The sequence below is a fragment of the Ahaetulla prasina genome, chromosome 14 (genome assembly GCF_028640845.1).
Source record: "Ahaetulla prasina isolate Xishuangbanna chromosome 14, ASM2864084v1, whole genome shotgun sequence".
Classification (NCBI taxonomy): Eukaryota; Metazoa; Chordata; class Lepidosauria; order Squamata; family Colubridae; genus Ahaetulla; species Ahaetulla prasina.
The window spans coordinates 14,054,629-14,074,980 of record NC_080552.1 but is presented as its reverse complement, the minus strand read 5'-3'; the positions used below and the strand labels follow the sequence as shown (position 1 = coordinate 14,074,980).

At 44.5% G+C, this 20,352-nt stretch overlaps 2 protein-coding genes across 5 annotated transcripts in view; one reads left to right on the top strand and one right to left on the bottom strand.

Moving 5' to 3' along the window:
* LOC131185416 (transmembrane protein 204-like) overlaps nucleotides 1-20,352 on the bottom strand; it is a 97,815-nt gene that overhangs the window by 6,014 nt on the left and 71,449 nt on the right. For all 3 annotated transcript variants that reach the window (XM_058157923.1, XM_058157924.1, XM_058157929.1), the window contains one exon: nucleotides 12,376-12,531. In XM_058157923.1, coding sequence (XP_058013906.1) covers nucleotides 12,376-12,531 — 156 coding nt within the window. The remainder of the gene's footprint in view (nucleotides 1-12,375; nucleotides 12,532-20,352) is intronic.
* Nucleotides 1-20,352, top strand: part of IFT140 (intraflagellar transport 140) — a 108,284-nt gene that overhangs the window by 50,620 nt on the left and 37,312 nt on the right. The window lies entirely within an intron of this gene.

The window sequence follows — 20,352 nt, the reverse complement described above, 5'->3', positions numbered from 1 at the left end:
TAGCTAAACAAATAATTCCCTCAACACTGTCAAACTATTTACTAAATCTGCACTACTATTAATCTTCTCATCGTTCCCATCACCAATCTCTTTCCACTTATGACTGTATAACTGTAACTTTTTGCTTGTAACCTTATGATTTATATTGATATTGATTGGTTCCTGATTGCTTATTTTTACCCCATGATTATCATTAAGTGTTGTATCAATAAGTGTTAAATTGTACCCTATGACCATCATTTGTGTTGTAAATGTTGTACCTGGATGAAGATATCTTTTCTTTTATGTACACTGAGAGCATATGCACCAAGACAAATTCCTTGTGTGTCCATTCACACTTGGCCAATAAAAATTCTATTCTATTCTATTCTATTCTATTCTATTCTATTCTATTCTATTCTATTCTATTCTATTAACTTATCACCCCTAGTCCTTCTAAGATAAAGGTTCCCCTCGCACATACAGTATGTGCTAGTCGTTCCCGATTCTAGGGGGCGGTGCTCATCTCCATTTCAAAGCCGAAGAGCCAGCGCTGTCCGAAGATGTCTCAGTGGTCATGTGGCTGGCAGGACTCAATGCCAAAGGCGCACAAAATACTGTTACCTTCCCACCAAAGGTGGTCCCTATTTTTCTATTTGCATTTTTTAAGTGCTTTTGAACTGCTAGGTTTGCAGAAGCTGGGACAAGTAACAGGAGCTCACCCCGTTACACGGCAGCACTAGGGATTCAAACCGCTGAACTGCCGACCTTTCGATTAACAAACTCAGCGTCTTAGCCACCGAGCATCCCACAAATACACCGCGAACCACAAATACAGGGCCCTAAATCCCAAACTATTTCCTCAAGCAGAGGGCCTGTAACCTGCCACCCTGTAATGCCAACTCGCTTATTTTCCAGGTGCGAACCTGAACCCGATTTGGTTCGATCGACAAAGTCAGCCAACGTCTTAGCCACCGAGCCACCGCATCCCAAGACTTCCTTGGGCCACTCAAAATAAAAATGCTTGTCGGGAATGTTAGTACGGCCAAAATATACAAACTAGGCTAGAAGATAGGTTAATAGAGCCGAAAGGGAGCTTTGAGGCCTTCTAGTCTAACCCCCCGCTCAAGCAGGAAACCCTATACCATTTCAGACCAATGGCTGTCCGGTCTCTTTTTGATATCCTTCCATTCCCCACCATCCAGTCGGAGCGGAAGAAGCTTCTTGGGTGACAATTGAAACGTCTTCCAAGAAAAACCAGAAAGTCCAGTTGCCTCTTGGGAAAAGCACTTTTGGGACAACCATGTCCTGGATGACTGAGAGTCTCTATAGCAGGGTTCTCCAACCTTGGTCCCGTTAAGACTTGTGGACTTCAACTTTCAGAGTCCCTCAGCCAACAAAGCTATAGAGACTATAGAGACTGCTATAGAGACTCTCAGTCATCCAGGACAAAGCTGGCTGAGGAACTCTGGGAGTTGAAGTCCATAAGTCTTAAAGGGACCAAATTTGGAGACCCCTGCTCTATAGACCTCCAGTGTTGGAGCCCCACAGCTTCTGGAAGCATTAGGAAATTTCTCCTTAGTTCTAGGTTGCTTCTCTCCTTGACTAGTTTCCTTCCACTGCTTCTTGTCTTGCCTATTGCTGCTTTGGAAAATAGTTTGACGCCCCTCAATTATTGGAACAGTGCTAACTGTAGAACTGCAGAAAAAAATAATTGCTACCAACCTGCCTTCCATTGAGGACCTGTCCGTGAAAATATTTACAGATCCCTCACATCCTGGACATAAACTATTTCAACTCCTACCCTCAAAACGACGCTATAGAGCACTGCACACCAGAACAACTAGACATAAGAACAGTTTTTTAGCTAAACAAATAATTCCCTCAACACTGTCAAACTATTTACTAAATCTGCACTACTATTAATCTTCTCATCGTTCCCATCACCAATCTCTTTCCACTTATGACTGTATAACTGTAACTTTTTGCTTGTAACCTTATGATTTATATTGATATTGATTGGTTCCTGATTGCTTATTTTTACCCCATGATTATCATTAAGTGTTGTATCAATAAGTGTTAAATTGTACCCTATGACCATCATTTGTGTTGTAAATATTGTACCTGGATGAAGGTATCTTTTCTTTTATGTACACTGAGAGCATATGCACCAAGACAAATTCCTTGTGTGTCCATTCACACTTGGCCAATAAAAATTCTATTCTATTCTATTCTATTCTATTCTATTCTATTCTATTCTATTCTATTCTATTCTATTCACTTATCACCCCTAGTCCTTCTAAGATAAAGGTAAAGGTTCCCCTTGCACATACACTATGTGCTAGTCGTTCCCGACTCTAGGGGGCGGTGCTCATCTCTGTTTCAAAGCCGAAGAGCCAGCGCTGTCCGAAGATGTCTCAGTGGTCATGTGGCTCAATGCCAAAGGCGCACAAAATACTGTTACCTTCCCACCAAAGGTGGTCCCTATTTTTCTACTTGCATTTTTTAAGTGCTTTTGAACTGCTAGGTTTGCAGAAGCTGGGACAAATAACAGGAGCTCACCCCGTTACACGGCAGCACTAGGGATTCAAACCGCTGAACTGCCGACCTTTCGATTGACAGCCACCTAGCATCCCACAAATACACCGTGAACCACAAATACAGGGCCCTAAATCCCAAACTATTTCCTCAAGCAGGCCTGTAACCTGCCACCCTGTAATGCCAACTCGCTTATTTTCCAGGTGCGAACCTGAACCCGATTTGGTTCAATCGACAAGGTCAGCCAACGTCTTAGCCACCGAGCCACCGCATCCCAAGACTTCCTTGGGCCACTCAAAATAAAAAATAAAATAAAATAAAAGCCACTGATGTTAGCAAGGCTGTTTCCCTTCACAGGACCTTTGGCTTGAACTTTAGCTCTGCACAATTAGTGAATGAATAATGTGGAAGGGAATTTTCAGGGTGGGAGGTTCTCTTCTGTCACTGCGCCTTGCATTGCCAGAATGTTTTTTGTTAAAGCAAAATAAGGAATGTTTAGGGGGCTGGGAGAAAGGAGCTCTGGAAACCATGGGCCTAATGAACACCAGAGCCCTTCTTTTTCTTTAAATGTCACTTATCTCTACTTTAAAACGGTCAAGGTTCCCCTCGCACATATGTGCTAGTCATTCCCGACTCTAGGGGGCGGTGCTCTTCTCCTTTTCAAAGCTGAAGAGCTAGCGCTGTCCGAAGACGTCTCCATGGTCATGTGGCCGGCATGACTCAACGCCAAAGGCGCACAGAACGCTGTTCCCTTCCCACTAAAGGGGGTCCCTATTTTTTCTACTTGCATTTTTTACGTACTTTCGAACTGCTAGGTTGGCAGAAGCTGGGACAAGTCACGGGAGCTCACCCTGTGACGCGGCACTAGGGATTCGAACCGCTGAACTGCCGACCTTTCGATCGACAAGCTCAGAGACTAAGCCAACTGAGCCACATCTCTACTTTAACGCAGACCAAACTTCCATCTCTTGACCTACAACTTTAAACATGCACGGACACATCTATGCATTTCATTTTCACTTACATGACTTTGATTTCTGAACTTTGGAATTCTTCAGAATGTGCCCAGTTATCCGTCAGTGTTATTCCTGCTTAACGAAGGCTCCGTTGGTTATTTTTGTGTATGTCTTTTTGTATATATATTTTTTCTCATCCTCTATTTAATGACCCATTGCAATACAAGTAACTGGATCTCACCAGAGGTGGGCTTCGCTTACCTTCCCTACCGGTTCGCGAATGTGAGACATGCTCACGGTCTTCCGCACATGCGCTTTGCTCACGCATTACATCTGGGTGGGTGGGCAGAGCCTCCCGCGGTTGCCACTACCGGTTCGCCCGAATTGGACAGAACCTGCTGAATCCCACCATTGGATCTCGTCCTTTAAACCTTATTTCCTGTAGTTCTGCAGGTTTATATTTTAACTTTTTTCTTTCTATTTCTTCCCCCCCCACCCTCAAATTATTATTGTTACGGTTCGTCACACAGTCAGCCAGATGTTTAAATTGGATTTGGCATTTTTGTCCAGCTATTCATGTCCTTTGCAATGATTGCAACTAGGCAGATGTTCTTTGATGGTGTTAAAAGTATTGCCTCTGGATTTAAGCTGTTCCAACTAAAGCTGCCTTTTGCAATTGACTGATGGTGTGTTTATCAATGCCAATAGTGTTCAAGGGATGCTCCAGAAGTTTTGGGATTGCACCCAAATTACTATTGCTACTATCTTTGTTTATTTTTGCCACAGTCCTTCTACTTCTATTTGCAGGTCTTTATATTTTGGGATTTTCTCCAGGTTTTTTTCCCCCCTCTTCGATCCTTTTGTTCTTATTTAAATTTACATATTGCCCAACTGGCAGTGACTCTAAAAGTAATAGATATAAGAAACTGCAGTATTTAATTGGCTTAATTAATTGACTTGCAACTAAATCTGGTTAATTAGACAGCAGCAGATCTATCTGCTGTCTAATTAACCAGATTTAGTTGCAAGTCAATTAATCAAGCCAATTAAATACTGCAATTTCTTATATCTATTACTTTTATATATATAACCATTTTTACTTTAAAAAGCATATTTTTATAAATAATACCAAACTGGTTTTTTTTTAGTAGCCACACACAAGCATGATGAAAATATCCATGATTTTTTTTTTAGTGCAAAGCTTGAAAAAAAGTTACAGAATTGCTTTTAAATATCCTAATTTCTAAAACTGCTAGAACAACAAAAAAAATTTTTGCACAAAATATTCACGGGCTCTTTAAAAAAAAACTGCGTTGATTTTTCAGTTAAAAATGATGGGGTTGGTGTTTATTTTTTAGTCTGCTATATACTGTTTATCCGGACTTGTTTTCTTATCCCTGACCAAACAAACCAGGATTGGGGAGTGGGTTGCTTTTCCGTTGAGGAAGGAAACGGATAACGGAGTTGAGGAAGAAATTTGGAAAGGACAGTGTCAGTCCTGACAGGCGAAGTAGAGAGACCTCACTTTGTGAGCTTGTACTTCAGATCTGTCCTGTTCGACTGGTCCTGGCAGAGAGCCAGATCTAGTGCTAAAGTGCAAATTCTAATCTTTGTTTCTGGCATGCTGTTTCCTCAGAATCAAACTTTTTTTTTCTTCAAATAAAATAAAACAAGACAGTGGCCGGAGATAAGCAACTCTAGGTTGCCAACAGGATCAAAGCTTGTTTGATGTTGCTTCTGTCCGTCATGAATCCTTTAAGAGCACAGAATTAGATTAACAGAATCGGAAGGGACCTTGTAGGTCATGTAGTCCAACCCCCTGCCTCTAAGCAGGAGGCCCTCCTACACCATTTATGCTTCCTGGGTAACATCCAGAAAATGGGTAAATTCACTTTCTTTTCACAGATTAACAGAATTGGACGGAATCTTGTACTGTAGAATTGGCTAGAAAAGTGTGAGATTTTATGGTGTGGAAAATTTCACCTCGATGTTCCAGTACCGCTCAAGTTAATAAAATCTTGCATAGCCATCTCTTGGGATATTCTTGTTAATGCAAGCAAACGGCACAAGTTTCTTAAATGGTGTTCGAAATTTTTTTTGCCGAAACTCAATTAACAGAGTTGGAAAGGACCTTGTAGGTCATCTAGTCCAACCCCCACCCCCTCCCAAGCAGGAGACCCTACACCATTTTGGACAGATGGCAGTCCAGTCTCGTGAAAGCTTCCAGTGATGAAGCTCCCACAACTTCCGAAGGCAACTTCTGTTCCATGGGTTGATTGCTCTCAATGTCAGAAAATGTCTCTTTATTTCCAGGTTGAAGCTCTCCTTCTTCCGTTTCCATCCGTTATTCCTTGTCTGGCTTTCAGGTGCCTTGGATTATAGGGCTGGAAGGGACCTCGGAGGTCTTCTAGTCTAACCCCTGCTCAAAGCAGGAGATCTTATGCTATCCTGCTCAAGTAGTTGTCCAGTCTATTTTTGAAAACCCCCACAAGCAAACACAAGCAAATAATAGATACAAACTCAAAGTGAACCGCTCCAAACTCGATTGCAGAAAATATGACTTCAGTAACAGAGTGGTCAATGCCTGGAATGCACTACCTGACTCTATAGTTTCTTCCCCAAACCCCCAAAACTTTAAGCTTAAACTGTCTACTGTTGACCTCACCCCATTCCTAAGAAGTCTTTAAGGGGCGTGCATAAGTGTACCTGTGTGCCGTCCCTGTCCTAATATTCCTTTTTACTTACTCTTTTCATGTATCCAAATTACGTTTATACTTTTTACCTATTATCTTATATACAATTGACAAAATAAATAAAAACAATAAAAACAGTTTGGAGGCAAGCTATTCCGTTGATTAACTGTTCTGATAGTTAGGAAATTTCTCCCTACTTCTAGGTTGGATATCTCCTGAAAACACACCCTCCAGAAGCAAACCTAGATGTTAGCTTAAAACTCTCTCAAAGCGCAAAACCGTTTTCAATTTCACCACCTTTCTTTTCCAAAGCAAACAGCTTTTTCCTGTAAGGTGTGCGGGGCTGTCAGTCCAGTCCTGGAACTACCAGGGCAATAGTACTTCCTTCCCTCTTCCCTTCCTCTCCGCTTCCTAAAGTTGTATTTTGTTAGGGTTCTGTTTTGTTTTGTTTTTCCCCCCCAAAAAAACGATGTACTACTTTCGAGGACAGACCCAGGTGGCTGAAGTCAAATTGAGGCAGGGCTGGGAGCCATCATGTCAGGGTTCGCTTGCCAAGGGTCAGAGTTTTGTTTGGGGTATTTGAGGTAGGTTTGGCTCAAACCTTCTGCTTTCTTGGTAACGTTTCTCCTCGTTTGGGATGCGACCAGGTGTAAGGTCTGCGGACGATGAAGCTAGAATGGAAATAAAGCTCTGGGCCAAATGAATATATGTACGTCATGTCGTTGGCTGTTCCCTCATCTGAGAGACTTGCTGTTATGACAACAACTCTATTTGTTGTTGCTGCGGTTAATTTTGGAATTATTTCTTTAAAAAAAATATCAAGTTTTCAGAGCCACTGGAATAGTTACAATAAATAGAATAGAATAGAATAGAATAGAATAGAATAGAATAGAATAGAATAGAATAGAATAGAATAGAATAGAATTAATAGAATAGAATATAATTAATAGAATAGAATAGAATAGAATAGAATAGAATAGAATAACAGAGTTGGAAGGGACCTTGGAGGTCTTCTAGTCCAACCCCCTGCCCAGGCGGGAAATCCTACACCACTTCAGACAAATGGTTATCCAACCTCTTCTTAAAAACTGCCAGTGTTGGAAAATTCACAATTTCAGAAGGCAAACTGTTCCACGGATTAATTGTTTGAGGTGGTATTTGCCGGTTCTCCGAACTATTCAAAATTTCCTCTACCGGTACTCCAGAACCTGTCAGAACCTGCTGGATTTCACCCTCTGCCTGCTTCAGGGAGTGCAAAGATACAAACGCAGCACCTATTGTGCAAGACAATCCCATCGTTTTCTGGACTCACAAAGCTGCGATTCTGGAAAACAAAGCTGCTTTACCAAGTTGTAGGCACGGGCTGTATTCGCAGCCTTAGCTCAAAGCCTGGCTACTTAGTGAAAACCTACCCTTTGCGTTTTAATCCATGTAAGATGCGGATAATATCGTGGGGTTTTTTTGGTTCCTTCATTCAGATAAAGCGCTAGTTAACACGTGAATATTTTCATTCTGTATCTCAACACAAAAGACCGATTTAAAAACCCCCACAGTCCCAAAGTAACATATGGAATATATTACTGGTGTTTATCTTCTTTGTTCGGTCCAAGAAACATTTCTTAGATGTGGATTTTTGAACCAGCATTCCAGGACTGGCCCCGTCAGAATGGAGAGAAAAGTTGCCAAAAATAGTTGAATTCGAAGGTCAGCATGCTGTACATATTGGAGACTGTGCTTGCTTTGCTTGGGTTTGGTATTTTTTACTCCAGGTTGTTGTTCAGTGGCTAACTCATGTCTGACTCTTCGTGACCCCATGGACCATGGCACACCAACGCCTCTTTTCCCCTGTTGTCCCCCCAAATTTCCCCCCCCCCCAAATTTGCCCCAAATCATAATCTTTGCATTGATGACACTATCTAATGGTCTCATCCTCTGCCTTCCTCTTCTCCTTTTGCTTTCCAACTTTCCCATCTTTTCCGACGAGTCCCAAAGATGCTTTTTTCTTCAAGAGGCAACTGAACTTCCTGGTTTTTCTTTGGAAGACGTTTCGCTTCTCATCCAAGGAGCTTCTTCAGCTCTGACTGGATGGTGGGGAATGGAAGGGTTTATACTGCTTGCAGGCAGCTAGTCATTTGCATCCTTTTAGAGGGTCATTGAAGCACTTGGCGGTTTATCTGTGTCCTCAGGGTCACCTGAGTTAGTGCTCCTGGTTCCTGTAGTGTGCCATTTTTCCCTCTGGAAATCCATTCCTACTCCCACACTATTCCAGGAGTGTTCATCCCAAATTGTATAGCTCAAAGTCTGTAGAGATTCTCAGCCATCCAGGTCACGGTTGTCCCAAAGGTGTTTTTTCAGGAGGCAACTAGACTTTCTGGTTTTTCTTTGAAGACGTTTCGCTTCTCATCCAAGGAGCTGCTTCAGCTCTGACTGGATGGTGGGGAATGGAAGGATTTATACTCCTTGCAGACAGCCGGTCATCTGCATTTGCAATATAAATCCTTCCATTCCCCACCATCCAGTCAGAGGTGCAAAAGCTTCTTGGATGAGAAGTGAAATGTCTTCAAAGAAAAACCAGAAAGTCCAGTTGCCTCTTGAGAAATAAAAACGCACAGCCTGGATGACTGAGAATCTGCATAGAACATCTCCTTTGAAAATGTTTTGCTTCTCATCCAAGTAGCTTCTTCAGCTCTGACTGGATCCTGACCGGATCCTTCCATTCCCCACCATCATCCAGTCAGAGCTGAAGAAGCTTCTTGGATGAGAAGCGAAACGTCTTCCAAGAAAAACCAGAAAGTCCAGTTGCCTCTTGAAAAAAAAAGCACCTTTGGGACAGTCATGACTTGGATGAATGAGGGTCTCCATGGACATTTGTCTTCCCTTCCCTTCGTTCTTCTGCTTTTCAGACCTCAAGCTCAATCCCAGGGCTCACCATAGTCGCTCTTCATAGCATTGCAATTCTAACTTCAGTTTCTCTCTCTCTCTCTGTCTCTCTCTTTCTCTCTCTCTTCTTTCTCTTTGTCTCTTTCTTTCTCTCCTTCTCTCTCTCTTTCACTCTCTTTCTCTGTCTCTCTCTCTCTGTCTCTCTTTCGCTTTCTGTCTCTCTCCCTCTTTCACTCTCTTTCTCTGTCTCTTTCTTTGTGTGTGTGTTTCTCTTTCTCTCTCTTTCACTCTTTCTCTGTCTCCCTCTCTGTCTCTCTTTCACTCTCTCTCTCTCTCTCTGTCTCTGTCTCACTCTCTTTCTCTCTCTCTCTCTTTCTCTCTCTCTCTCTCTCTCTCTTTCGCTCTCTGTCTCTCTCTCTCTTTCGTTCTCCTTCTCTGTCTCTCTCTCTCTCTCCCTCTTCCCTTTCCACTTTCCAGTGCTGAGGATTTCAAGGTTCAGCTTGCATAACAGGTAACAGCAGGCATTTCCTTCTCCTGTGTCGGGAAATCCTGGCGCCCTTCTGTCTCTCTCTGACTGTGTTTAAAACAGACTGTAGCCTAGGAAAAAAAATATATCCCTGGTCTAAAATTAGCAACCCTGATAGAAGAAAGCACACGGCCGCCCTCTTGTACTGTTTGTCAATGAAACAACAAATCTAAACCCAGCCAAAATGCATTTCCTCTCGGCGAAAAAAAAAAATCCAGAGGGAGCAGAGCTCGGACAGCGGGTGGGCAGAGCAATGGTGAGAGAAGCTCAGGCTGCTTTTGATGGGAAGGAGTGGGGAAATGGAGGCAGGATTTCTAGTAATATAGAAGAACAGAGTTGGAAAGGACCTTGTAGGTCATCTAGTCCAACCCCCTGCCCAAGCAGGAGACTCTACACCATTTCTGATAAATGGCAGTCCAGTCTCTTCTTGAAAGCCTCCAGGGACGAAGCTTCCACAACTTCCAAAGGCAACTTTGGTTCCATTGGTTGATAATTCTCACTGTCAGAAAACTCCTCCTTATTTCCAGGTTGAATCTCTCCTTGATCCGTTTCCATCCATTATTCCTTGTCCTGCCTTCAGGTGCTTTTGAAAATAGCTTGACCCCCTCCTCTCTGTGGCAGCCCCTCAAATATTGGAAGATTGCTATCATGTCTCCCCTGATCCTTTTCTTCACTACACTAGCCAGGCCCAGTTCCTGCAACCGTTTATCATAATATTTTAGCCTCCAAGCCCCTAATCCTCCCGGTTGCTCTTCTCTGCACTTTTTCTAGAGTCTCAACATCTTTTTTATACTGTGGGGACCAAAACTGGATGCAGTATTGTAGGTGTCTCAGAAATTTTTTTTTTTCAAAACAACCGGTTGTAAATCAAGGACTACCAGAGGTGGGGCAGGCCCAAACATCTCCAGGGCTTCTTTCTTTGACCTGAAATATATGGGGGCCCCCAGGTTGTTTACCAAGACACCTCTGCTCCATCCTCTTCTGGGAAGGCCGGAGGGAAGACCCCTCTTCTAATCCAACCTCCTGCTTAAGCAGGAGACCTTATAACCGTGATGGCGAACCTATGACACGCGTGCCACAGATGGCACCGGGAGCCATATCGGTAGGCACGTGAGTTCAGCTCCAGCGCGCATCAGCCAGCTAATTTTCAGGCCTTCTGGGCCCACCGGAAGTTGGCAAACGGGCCATTTGTGGCCTCCGGAGGGCTGGGGAAGGCTGTTTTCGCCCTCCCCAGGCTCCTAGAAAGGCTCTGGAGCCTTGGGAGAGTGAAAAATGGGCCTACCGGGTCCACTGTGCCATCACGTGCCAAAAACAGGGGGGAGTGCAGGGGAGTGGCGCGCGCATGTGTTTGGGGATAGGGTGCATAGCATTATGGGTGTGGGCACATGCGCACGTGACCCCCCCATGGTCCCCCCACTTTTGGCACACGATGGCAAAAAGGTTAGCCATCACTGCCTTATACCATTCCAGGCCAACCGTTGTCCAATCTCTTTTTTAAGAAAAAGCAGACCTGTGAGTAGCTCATGGCTCTGTGAATTTGACCCAGTATTCAAGTCAGTGTCAACTGGTTTTACCTTACAGGTAATCCTCAGCGTATGACCACAATCGAGCTCAAAATTTCCCTCGCTAAGCGAGACAGCTGCTAAGTGAGTTTGGGTCCCATTCGGCAACCTTTCTTGCCGCTGTTGTTAAGTGAATCACTACAACTGTTAACTAAGAAACACGGTTCTTAAGTGAGCCTCGCTCCCCTGTTGGCTTTGCTTGTCAGAAGGTCTCAACACGGGATCACACGACCCCGGTCGGGACACTGCAACCGTTGCAAATAGGACAGGGAAAGAGAGTGGGGGGGAGAGGTGGAGAGAGAGAGAGAGGGAGAGAGAGAAAGGAACAGAGAGAGAGAGAGGAGAGAATAGAGCAAAAAGAGAGAAAGAGAAAGAGAGAGAGAGAGAGAGAAAGAAAGAGAAAGAGAGAGAGAGAAGGAGAGAATAGAGCAGAGAGAGAAAGAGAGAAAGAGAAAGAGAGAAAGAGAAGTAGAGAATAGAGCAAAGAGAGAGAGAGAGAGAAGGAGAAAATAGAGCAAAAAGAGAGAAAGAGAGAGAGAGAAAGAGTAAGAGAGAAGGAGAGAATAGAGCAGAGAGAGAGAAGGAGAAAATAGAGCAAAAAGAGAGAGAGAAAGAGACAGAAAGAGAAAGAGTAAGAGAGAGGGAGAGAATAGAACAAAGAGAAAGAGAGAGAGAGAAGGAGAGAATAGAGCAAAGAGAGCAAAGAGAGAGAGAGAAGGAGAGACAGAGAGAGAGAGTAGCATCATATCATGATCGGTGCTCACAGCAACCTAGAAACATTTATTCATCTTGAAAAAAAGGGGAAATTCTGAAAATTCTGGGCGTTGAAGTCCACCAGTCTTAAAGCTGCCAAGTTTGAAGACCTCTGCTTTAGAGGAACTCCCATCATTCCACTGAAGTTCTCCCCACCCTCTATTTTTATTTTCGAATGGCGGGGGGGGGGGATCCAGTGGTGGGATTCAGCCAGTTCGCACCACCTCGGGAGAACCGGTTGTTAACTTTCTGAGCAGTTTGGCGAACCGGTTGTTGGAAGAAATCATTAGGGGAGAGAACCGGTTGTTCAATTATTCGAATCCCACCACTGCCCCCATCCTTTCTACATCCACCGCGGCTGCAGTTATGGAAGGGATTCCTGCCCACGTGTGCCAAGCTTCCACCTAATTGGAAAGGTTTTGAGCAGGGAGCCCTTTGGTTTCTCCCAGGCGGGGCTGTTTTCAGCTTTTGCAACCGGAGGTACTCACTGGCAAGCTGGAAGACGGCAGCGATGGCTTCTTCCCACCATTGGGTATCCTGGGAAATGATGGGCAGTTCTACCAATCCCAGCACGAAGAGGAGCTGGCCGGCTGTCAAGGCGACGGTGGCAATCAAATTGCAGGCACGCATCATATCGAATTGCACTGAAACAATTGAGAGAGAGAAACCCGTTGGTTAGCAGGAGTGGGACTTTCCCATTTTTTTAAAAAACTCAAAAGGGTGCTCTGAAAATCAAGATCTAGATACAGGTAGTCCTCGACTTACAACAGTTCATTTAGCGACCGCTCGACGTTACGACGACACCGAAAAAAAAGTGACTGACAGTCGTTTTTCACACTGAGGACCGTTGTGGCGTTCTCATTTCCATTCGGATGCTTGGCAACTGATTCACATTTATGACGGTCGCAGTGTCCGGGGTGTGTGTGTCACGTGATGCCCTTTGGCGACCTTCCGACGAACAAAGTCAACAGGATGGCCAGGTTCCCTTAGCAACCGTGTGACTAACTTAACGACTGCAGTGATTCAATTGACGATGGTGGCTCAAAAGGTGTGTAAAACGTGGGCAGAACTCATTTAAGAACTGTCTTGCTTAGTGATGGAAATTCTGGGCTAGAATGTGATCGTCGTAAGTGGAGGACCGCCTGAATGGTAAAACCAGTCGGCGCCTACATGATTGATGGGACAAATTCGAAGGACTATGCACTACCCACAGGTCTTTCAAATGTGCCCATCGGCAGCTCACAATGTGCCAACAACACCAGTTTGTATTGGTATCCTCTGACTTCCAACAAATGGAATGATTGACAGCAAGAAAAGCGGAGGGGACGTAATCAACGTCCAGAATACCACAAAGAAACTGGGATAAATAATTGGATTTATAAGTAAATCAGTACAAACAGCAGTACAAACATTTATAATGCCTTGGTAAGGCCACACTTGGAATCCTGCATTCGGTTTTGGTCGCCATGATGTAAGAAAAGATGTGGAGACTCTAGAAAGAGTGCAGAGAAGAGCAACAATGTGGATTAGGGGACTGGAGGCTAAAACATACAAAGAACGGTTGCAGGAACTGGGTGTGTCTTTAATGAAAAGAAGGACTAGGGGAGACATGATAGCAGTCTTCCAATATCTCAGGGGCTGCCCCAAAGAAGAGGGAGTCAAGCTATTCTCCAAAGCACTTGAAGACAGAGCAAGAAGCAATGGGTGGAAACTAATCAAGGAGAGAAGCAACCTGGAACTAAGGAGAAATTTCCTGACAGTGGGAACAATTAACCAGTGGAACAACTTGCCTCCAGAAGTTGTCAATGCTCCAACACTGGAAGTTTTTAAAAAGAGGTTGGACAACCATTTGTCTGAAGTGATGTAGGGTTTCCTGCCTAAGCAGGGGGCTGGACTAGAAGACCTCCAAGGTCTCTTCCAACTCTTGTTATTCTATTCTATTTAGGATATGAATAGAATCTCAGGTAACTTGGCCAGTGGGCTACTGAAGAATTCTAAGAGTGCCATAAATTATTCTCTCCCCATGAAGTGTTGTAGGAATTGAGGTGCTGGATTACTAAGGATAACCCAAGGATCGCTTATTAGTCGACCTCCATTTTTAAAAATTAGTATAAAGCTTAAAAACAAGGCTGCAATGACCAGAGCTCTATATTATCCCACTCTCCTTTCTAGGATAATCACGAATAAAATGTGAAAGCTGGGATTTAAATGAGGTGAGATATAAATTGACACTCCACCCCACCTCACCCTTTCCACATTCGGTTCTGTGTTTCTATTCTGAAATATTTCATAAATATTTATACTGCAAAATATAAATAAAAAAATCTCTCTCTGTCTGTGATGGATATTTAACAGAAGCTGTTGGATCCTGAAGAGTCGAACACGACAGAATAGCAGAATAAAAGGTTAGAAGGGACCTTGGAGGTCTTCTAGTCCAACCCCCTGCTTAGGCAGGAAACCCTACATCACTTCAGACAAATGGTTGTCCAACCTCTTCTTAAAAACCTCCAGTGATGGAGCACCCACGGCTTCTGGTGGCAAGTCGTTCCACTGATTAATTGTCCTCACTGTTAGGAAGTTTCTCCTTAATTCCAGATTGCTTCCCTCTTGGATTAGTTTCCATCCATTGCTTTCTGGTCCTGCCTTCTGGTTTTTTGGAGAATAATTTGACCCCCCTCCTCATTGTGGCAGCCCCTCAAATACTGGAAGACTGCTATCATGTCACCCCTGATCCTTCTTTTCTCTAGACTAGCCATGCCCAGTTCCTGCAACTGTTCTTCATATGTTTTAGCATTTCCCACAAGATATTGCAACCATCATAAATAGATGCCAGCTGAAACCGGGGTTCCCACTGGTGCCATTGGTGCCGGGGGGGGGGGGGATTCTGGGGCTGTCTGCCAGAAGTGGGTTTCAGCAGGTTCTGACCAGTTCTGGAGAACCGGTAGCAGAAATTTTGAGTAGTTCGGAGAACCGGTAGTAAAAATTCTGACTGGCCCCTGCCCCCATCTATTCTCTGCCTCCTGAGTCTCAGCTGATCGGGAGGAAATGGGGATTTTGCAGTAACCTTTTCTTGGATTGGGGAGGGAATGGAGATTTTACAGTATCCTTCCCCTGCCACGCCCACCAAGCCACACCCACAGAACCGGGTAGTAAAAAAAAATGTGAAGCCCACCACCGATGTCAGGAGGTGGGGAGAAGATCAGTTTGCACAAATTGCACGGATCGGTGGGTGGGGACAAGTTCCCCTGACATCCACCAGGGTGGAGACGACTTTTGCAACTGAACAACAACAACAACAACAACAACAACAACAACAACCGATCGCCTAGGCAGACTAGTCAGGCATTTGTTTTATTTTTTGGACTTCCTCAAAGCCCCAGTTTTTACTTTTGGGAATCATGTCTCTGCCTTGAGAAGCATGAACATGCAATCTCCGAAAGGATAATACTCGTGTTTATTTTGAAAAGGAGGCATTTGTAAGGCGAGCTTCCAGGCATTGTTCCAGAGGCTGGACAAACTCCTGTCTGAAATCTCACACGTGCGTTTCTGTTATCATCATTTCTATCCCTCATGTTTTCTCGCCGTTGGGGCTTCAGGGGGCTAAATTAAGAAATTGGAAGTGGACCGAGTGAATCTTCTATAACCAGAGGTGGGTTTCACATCGTTTTGCCACCGGTTCGCCGCACACCGAAAATATGAGTGTGCGTGCCTTTCGCGCATGCACGCAGCCTTCCGTGCATGTGCTTTGCTCCTGCATGCGGCTTGCACGCATGGACGCGGCTTAGAAAACGTGGCTAAATAGGGCATAGCGCTGGGGCGGGTGGGCAAGCCCAGCCACAGGTTGACACTACCGGTTCACCCGAACCGGCTGGAACCGGCTGAATACCACCACTGTCTATATAATGAATCATCTCTAATCCCTCATAACGAAGGAAGGGAATCGTCTCACGTAACCCTTCATTTGTTTTGAAACAAAATCATCGGTACACGGTTAAGTGTTTTCACAATCCGTTATGCATTATTGGAGTGATATTTCTTAATGGAAGCCTAGCTTGATTATCAATAGGTTGTTCTGAAGGGGGAATTCCATGGAAAAGATTGGAAACCTTTACCACCATCACCACCCACAGGAGCCAAATGACACGTGCAACTCTCCATGTGTGTGAGGCATGTCAGTTCAGTAAGGCAACTTCTGTTACAGCAGGAATGGCGGCAGCAGCCAAAAAAGCCAATCCTAGGTTGCCTTAACAGAGGAGTGGAATCAAGATCACATGAAGTGTTAGTTGTTGTTGTTAGTTGCGAAGTTGTGTCCGACCCATCGTGACCCCATGGACAATGTTCCTCCAGGCCTTCCTGTCCTCTATCATCCTCCGGAGTCTATTTAAGCTCATGCCGACTGCTTCAGTGACTCCATCCAGCCCCCTCGTTCTCTGCCGTCCCCTTCTTCTTTTGCCCTCCATCGTTCCCAGCATTAGGCTCTTCCCCAGAGAGTCCTTCCTTCTCCTTAGGTGGCCAAAGTCTTTGAGTTTCCTCTTCAGAATCTGGCCTTCTAAAGAGCAGTCAGGGTTGATCTCCTCTAGGACTGACTGGTTTTATTTATTTATTTATAATTACATTTCTATACCGCACCATCTCCCAGAGGACTCAGGGCGGTTTACAGCCAATTATTAAAATACCCACACCAATACAATATAAATATAATAAATAACAATATTTAAAAACCAATTAAGAACAAATATTTACCGGCCGAATCACTAAAAGACCGATTAAAACCCCTTAAAAATTTCGCTAAAATATGTCTTAGGCTAGTCCCGCTCGGTGAAATAGTAAAGTCTTCAGGTCACGTTTGAAGGCCCGGAGGTCGGGGAGTTGGTGTAATCCCGGAGGTAGCTCGTTCCATAGGGCTGGTGCCGCCACAGAGAAGGCCCTCCCCCTGGGGGCCGCCAACCTACATTGTTTGGTCGACGGCACCCTGAGGAGGCCCGCTCTGTGGGAGCGCACAGGTCGTTGGGAGGGAATTGGTGGCAGAAGGCGGTCTTGCAAATACCCCGGTCCTAAGCCATGGAGCGCTTTAAAGGTGTTATATGGGAGCAACGCGGTGCCCCCTCTTATCACCCGCGCGGCCGCATTCTGGACCAGCTGGAGCCTCTGGGTGCTCTTCAAGGGGAGCCCCATGTAGAGAGCATTGCAGTAGTCCAGGCGGGAAGTGACAAGGGCATGAGTTTATTAAGGCACTTAATAAAGCCTTAGTAACACCACGCTTAGATACGGCATCTAGTTTTGGTCACCATATTATAGAAAAGAAGTAGAGACTCTGCAAAGAGTGCAAAAAAGAGCAACAAAGATAATTAGGGGGCTGGAGGCTAAAGCATATGAAGAGTGGTTGCAGGAATTGAAAAAAAAGGACCAGAGGATGACATGATAGCAAAGTTCCAATATTTGAGGGGCTGCCACAGAGAAGAGGGGGTTCACCTATTTTCCAAAGCACCAGAAGGCGAGGCAAGAAACAATCGATGGAAACTAACCAAAGAGAGAACCAATCTAGGAGGAGAAATTTCCTGACAGTGAGAACAATCAATCGGAAGTTGTGGGTTCTCCATCACTGGAGGCTTTTAAGAAGAGGCTGGACAGCCCCTTGTCTGGAATGGTAGAAGGGTCTCCTGCTTGAGCAGCGGGTTGGACTAGAAGACCTCCGAGGTCCCTTCCAACTCTTATTCTCAACTGGATGGCTTAATCTCTCTGCTTCAAAAGCACTTAATGCCGCTTATATGGATATATCGAGGCTCTTACATGAGAGCAGTGGCAGCTGATTCCTAGGCCGAAATAGCTGTGGGGTCCTAAATCAGTCAGCCTGTTTTCCTGACCTAAATTGACTTTTCCCCACAAGAGGAAAGAGTATATGCGTGCAACGCTTGAGCACGAGCCAGGAATGTGTAAACGTGGAGATACACAAGAGTTATCAGATGTCAGTGTCCCATCAATTGAATGAATAACCTAATTTGCTGCATCAAATTCTTTGTCTCCGGAGGCTTGTGCAGATGCCTCTCGCTTTCAAATCTGAATATCGGGAAAGACAATCGCTATGCTGTTAAAAAAGATATTGGAGAGGCAGCGCAGTTTAGTGGCTAAGGCAGAGGTGGACTTCACATCATTTAACAGCCGGTTTGCCTAGTGCAGAACTGAAAATGTGCATTCGCACACTCATTTCGCTCACACGTGTGCCTTCCGCGCTTGTGCGCGGCTTTAAACACACAGCGGTTTCATGCACATGACTTCCAACACACCTTCTCGGGCAGCCGCAGTGAATAGAGTGGGCAAGGTGCAGCAATCAGCTGGCTGAATGGGCAGGGCAAGCGAGCCAGAGAGTGAGATATATAAGACGGGATAGAGCTGGGGCGGGTGCAGGGGTGAAATGCTCCCGGTTCAGACTGGATCGCCCAATCCGGTAGCGATGGCGGCAGGTGGTTCGGAGAACCGGTAGCAAAATCCCTGCCCCCCCACCCCCCCGCCACCCCAACTGAGCCGCGTGATCATCAGAGGTTTTTTTTAAAACTTTTAAATTTATTTTTTCTTCGGCCTAAAAAATGCTTTGAAAAGTCTCTGATGCTTGTGCAGCTCAGCCGGGATCATCAGAGCCTTTTCAAAGCATTTTTTCTACAACCTCTTCGGCTGAAGAGGTTGTTAAAAAAGATGCTTTGAAAAGGCTCCTCTGACGTTCCCAGCTGAGTTGCCTGATCATCAGAGGCTTTATTTTTCTTTTAAAGGCCAAAAAAAAATGTTTTTAAAAGAAAACAAAAGCCTCTAACGATCAAACAACTCAGCCGGGATCGTCAGAACCTTTTAAAAGCATTCTTTTACAACCTCTTCGGCCAAAGAAGTTGTAGAAAAAATGCTTTTAAAAGTAAAATAAAAAATAAAAAAGTTGACCACGCCCACCCAAACAAATTATCCTACCACCACCAAGCCACGCCCACAGAATCGGTAGTAACAAATTTTACATTTCACCACTGGGCGAGTGGGTGGGCCCAGTCGGTGGTCGGAACTACCATTTCGTCCGAACCGGCAGCAGCCCACCTTTGGGTTAAGGCTTTGGACCAAGAGCGGCAGGACCTAATTTTAATTCTCCCTCGGTCATAGAAGCTCACTGTTTTTTATTTATTTATTTATTTACATTTATATCCCGCCCGTCTCCGAAGACTCAGGGCGGCTTACAGCGTATAAGGCAATAGTCTCATTCTATTTGTATATTTTTACGAAGTCAACTTATTGCCCCCCCCCCAACAATCTGGGTCCTCATTTTACCTACCTTATAAAGGATGGAAGGCTGAGTCAACCTTGGACCTGGTGGGACTAGAACCTGCAGTAATTGCAGGCTGCTGTGTTCTAATAACAGGCTTCTTACAGCCTGAGCTATCACGGCCCTTTTTCAGCCTACCCTACCTCCAGAGTGGCTGTTGTGGGGAGAAACAAGAAGGGGCGACATGTACATTGCTTCGCACTTCTGAATAAAAGACTGGCCATAGTCTTCGGCTTACGACCACAAGTGAGCCCAAAAGTTCTGTGGCTAAGTGAGACAGCCGTTCAGCGATCTTTGCTCCATTGTTACAACCTTCTTTGCCACGGCTGTTGAGTGAATCATTGCAGTTGTTGAGATGGCAACACGGTTGTTAAGGGAGCCTGGCAATGACTTTGCTTGTCAGAAGGTCGCAAAAGGTGATCACACAAGCCTGGGACACCGCAAATGTCATAAATATGAACCAGTTGCCAAGCATCCAAATTCTGATCATGTGATCATGGGGATGCCGCAATGGTCATAAGTGTGAAAAACGGTCGTAAGTCTCTTTTTTTTCAGTGCCGTCCTAACTTCAAATAAACAAATGGTTGTAAGTTAAGGACTACCTTTAAGAAACAACAACTTAGACATCTTTCTTTTACGTTCTCCTTTTGAACAGACCCAACATCTTTTTCATTGAAATGACACACGGAAGTTATATTTTTAAAGTCTCAAATAGGTCCCGTAAGGAATATCTGAAATTAGGTTGGGATTTCGGCAGGAGTCAGACGTGATCCTAAAATCGTGGGGTTTTTTTTTAACCGTGGCTTATTGAATAAAACGGAACCGAACTGGCTTCGCCCAATAGTTAAACCAGAAGCCAAGCTTAAAAAGCAAAAATGGGTGACTTCACACGACACTCTAAGCCAAAGGCCATCACTCTGCTAAAGAAATAATTCCCTCAACACTGTCAAACTATTTACTAAATCTGCACTACTATTAATCTTCTCATCGTTCCCATCACCCATCTCTTTCCATTTATGACTGTATGACTATAACTTGTTGCTGGCAATCCTTATGATTTATATTGATATATTGACCATCATTTGTGTTGTAAATGTTGTACCTTGATGAAGGTATCTTTTCTTTTATGTACACTGAGAGCATATGCACCAAGACAAATTCCTTGTGT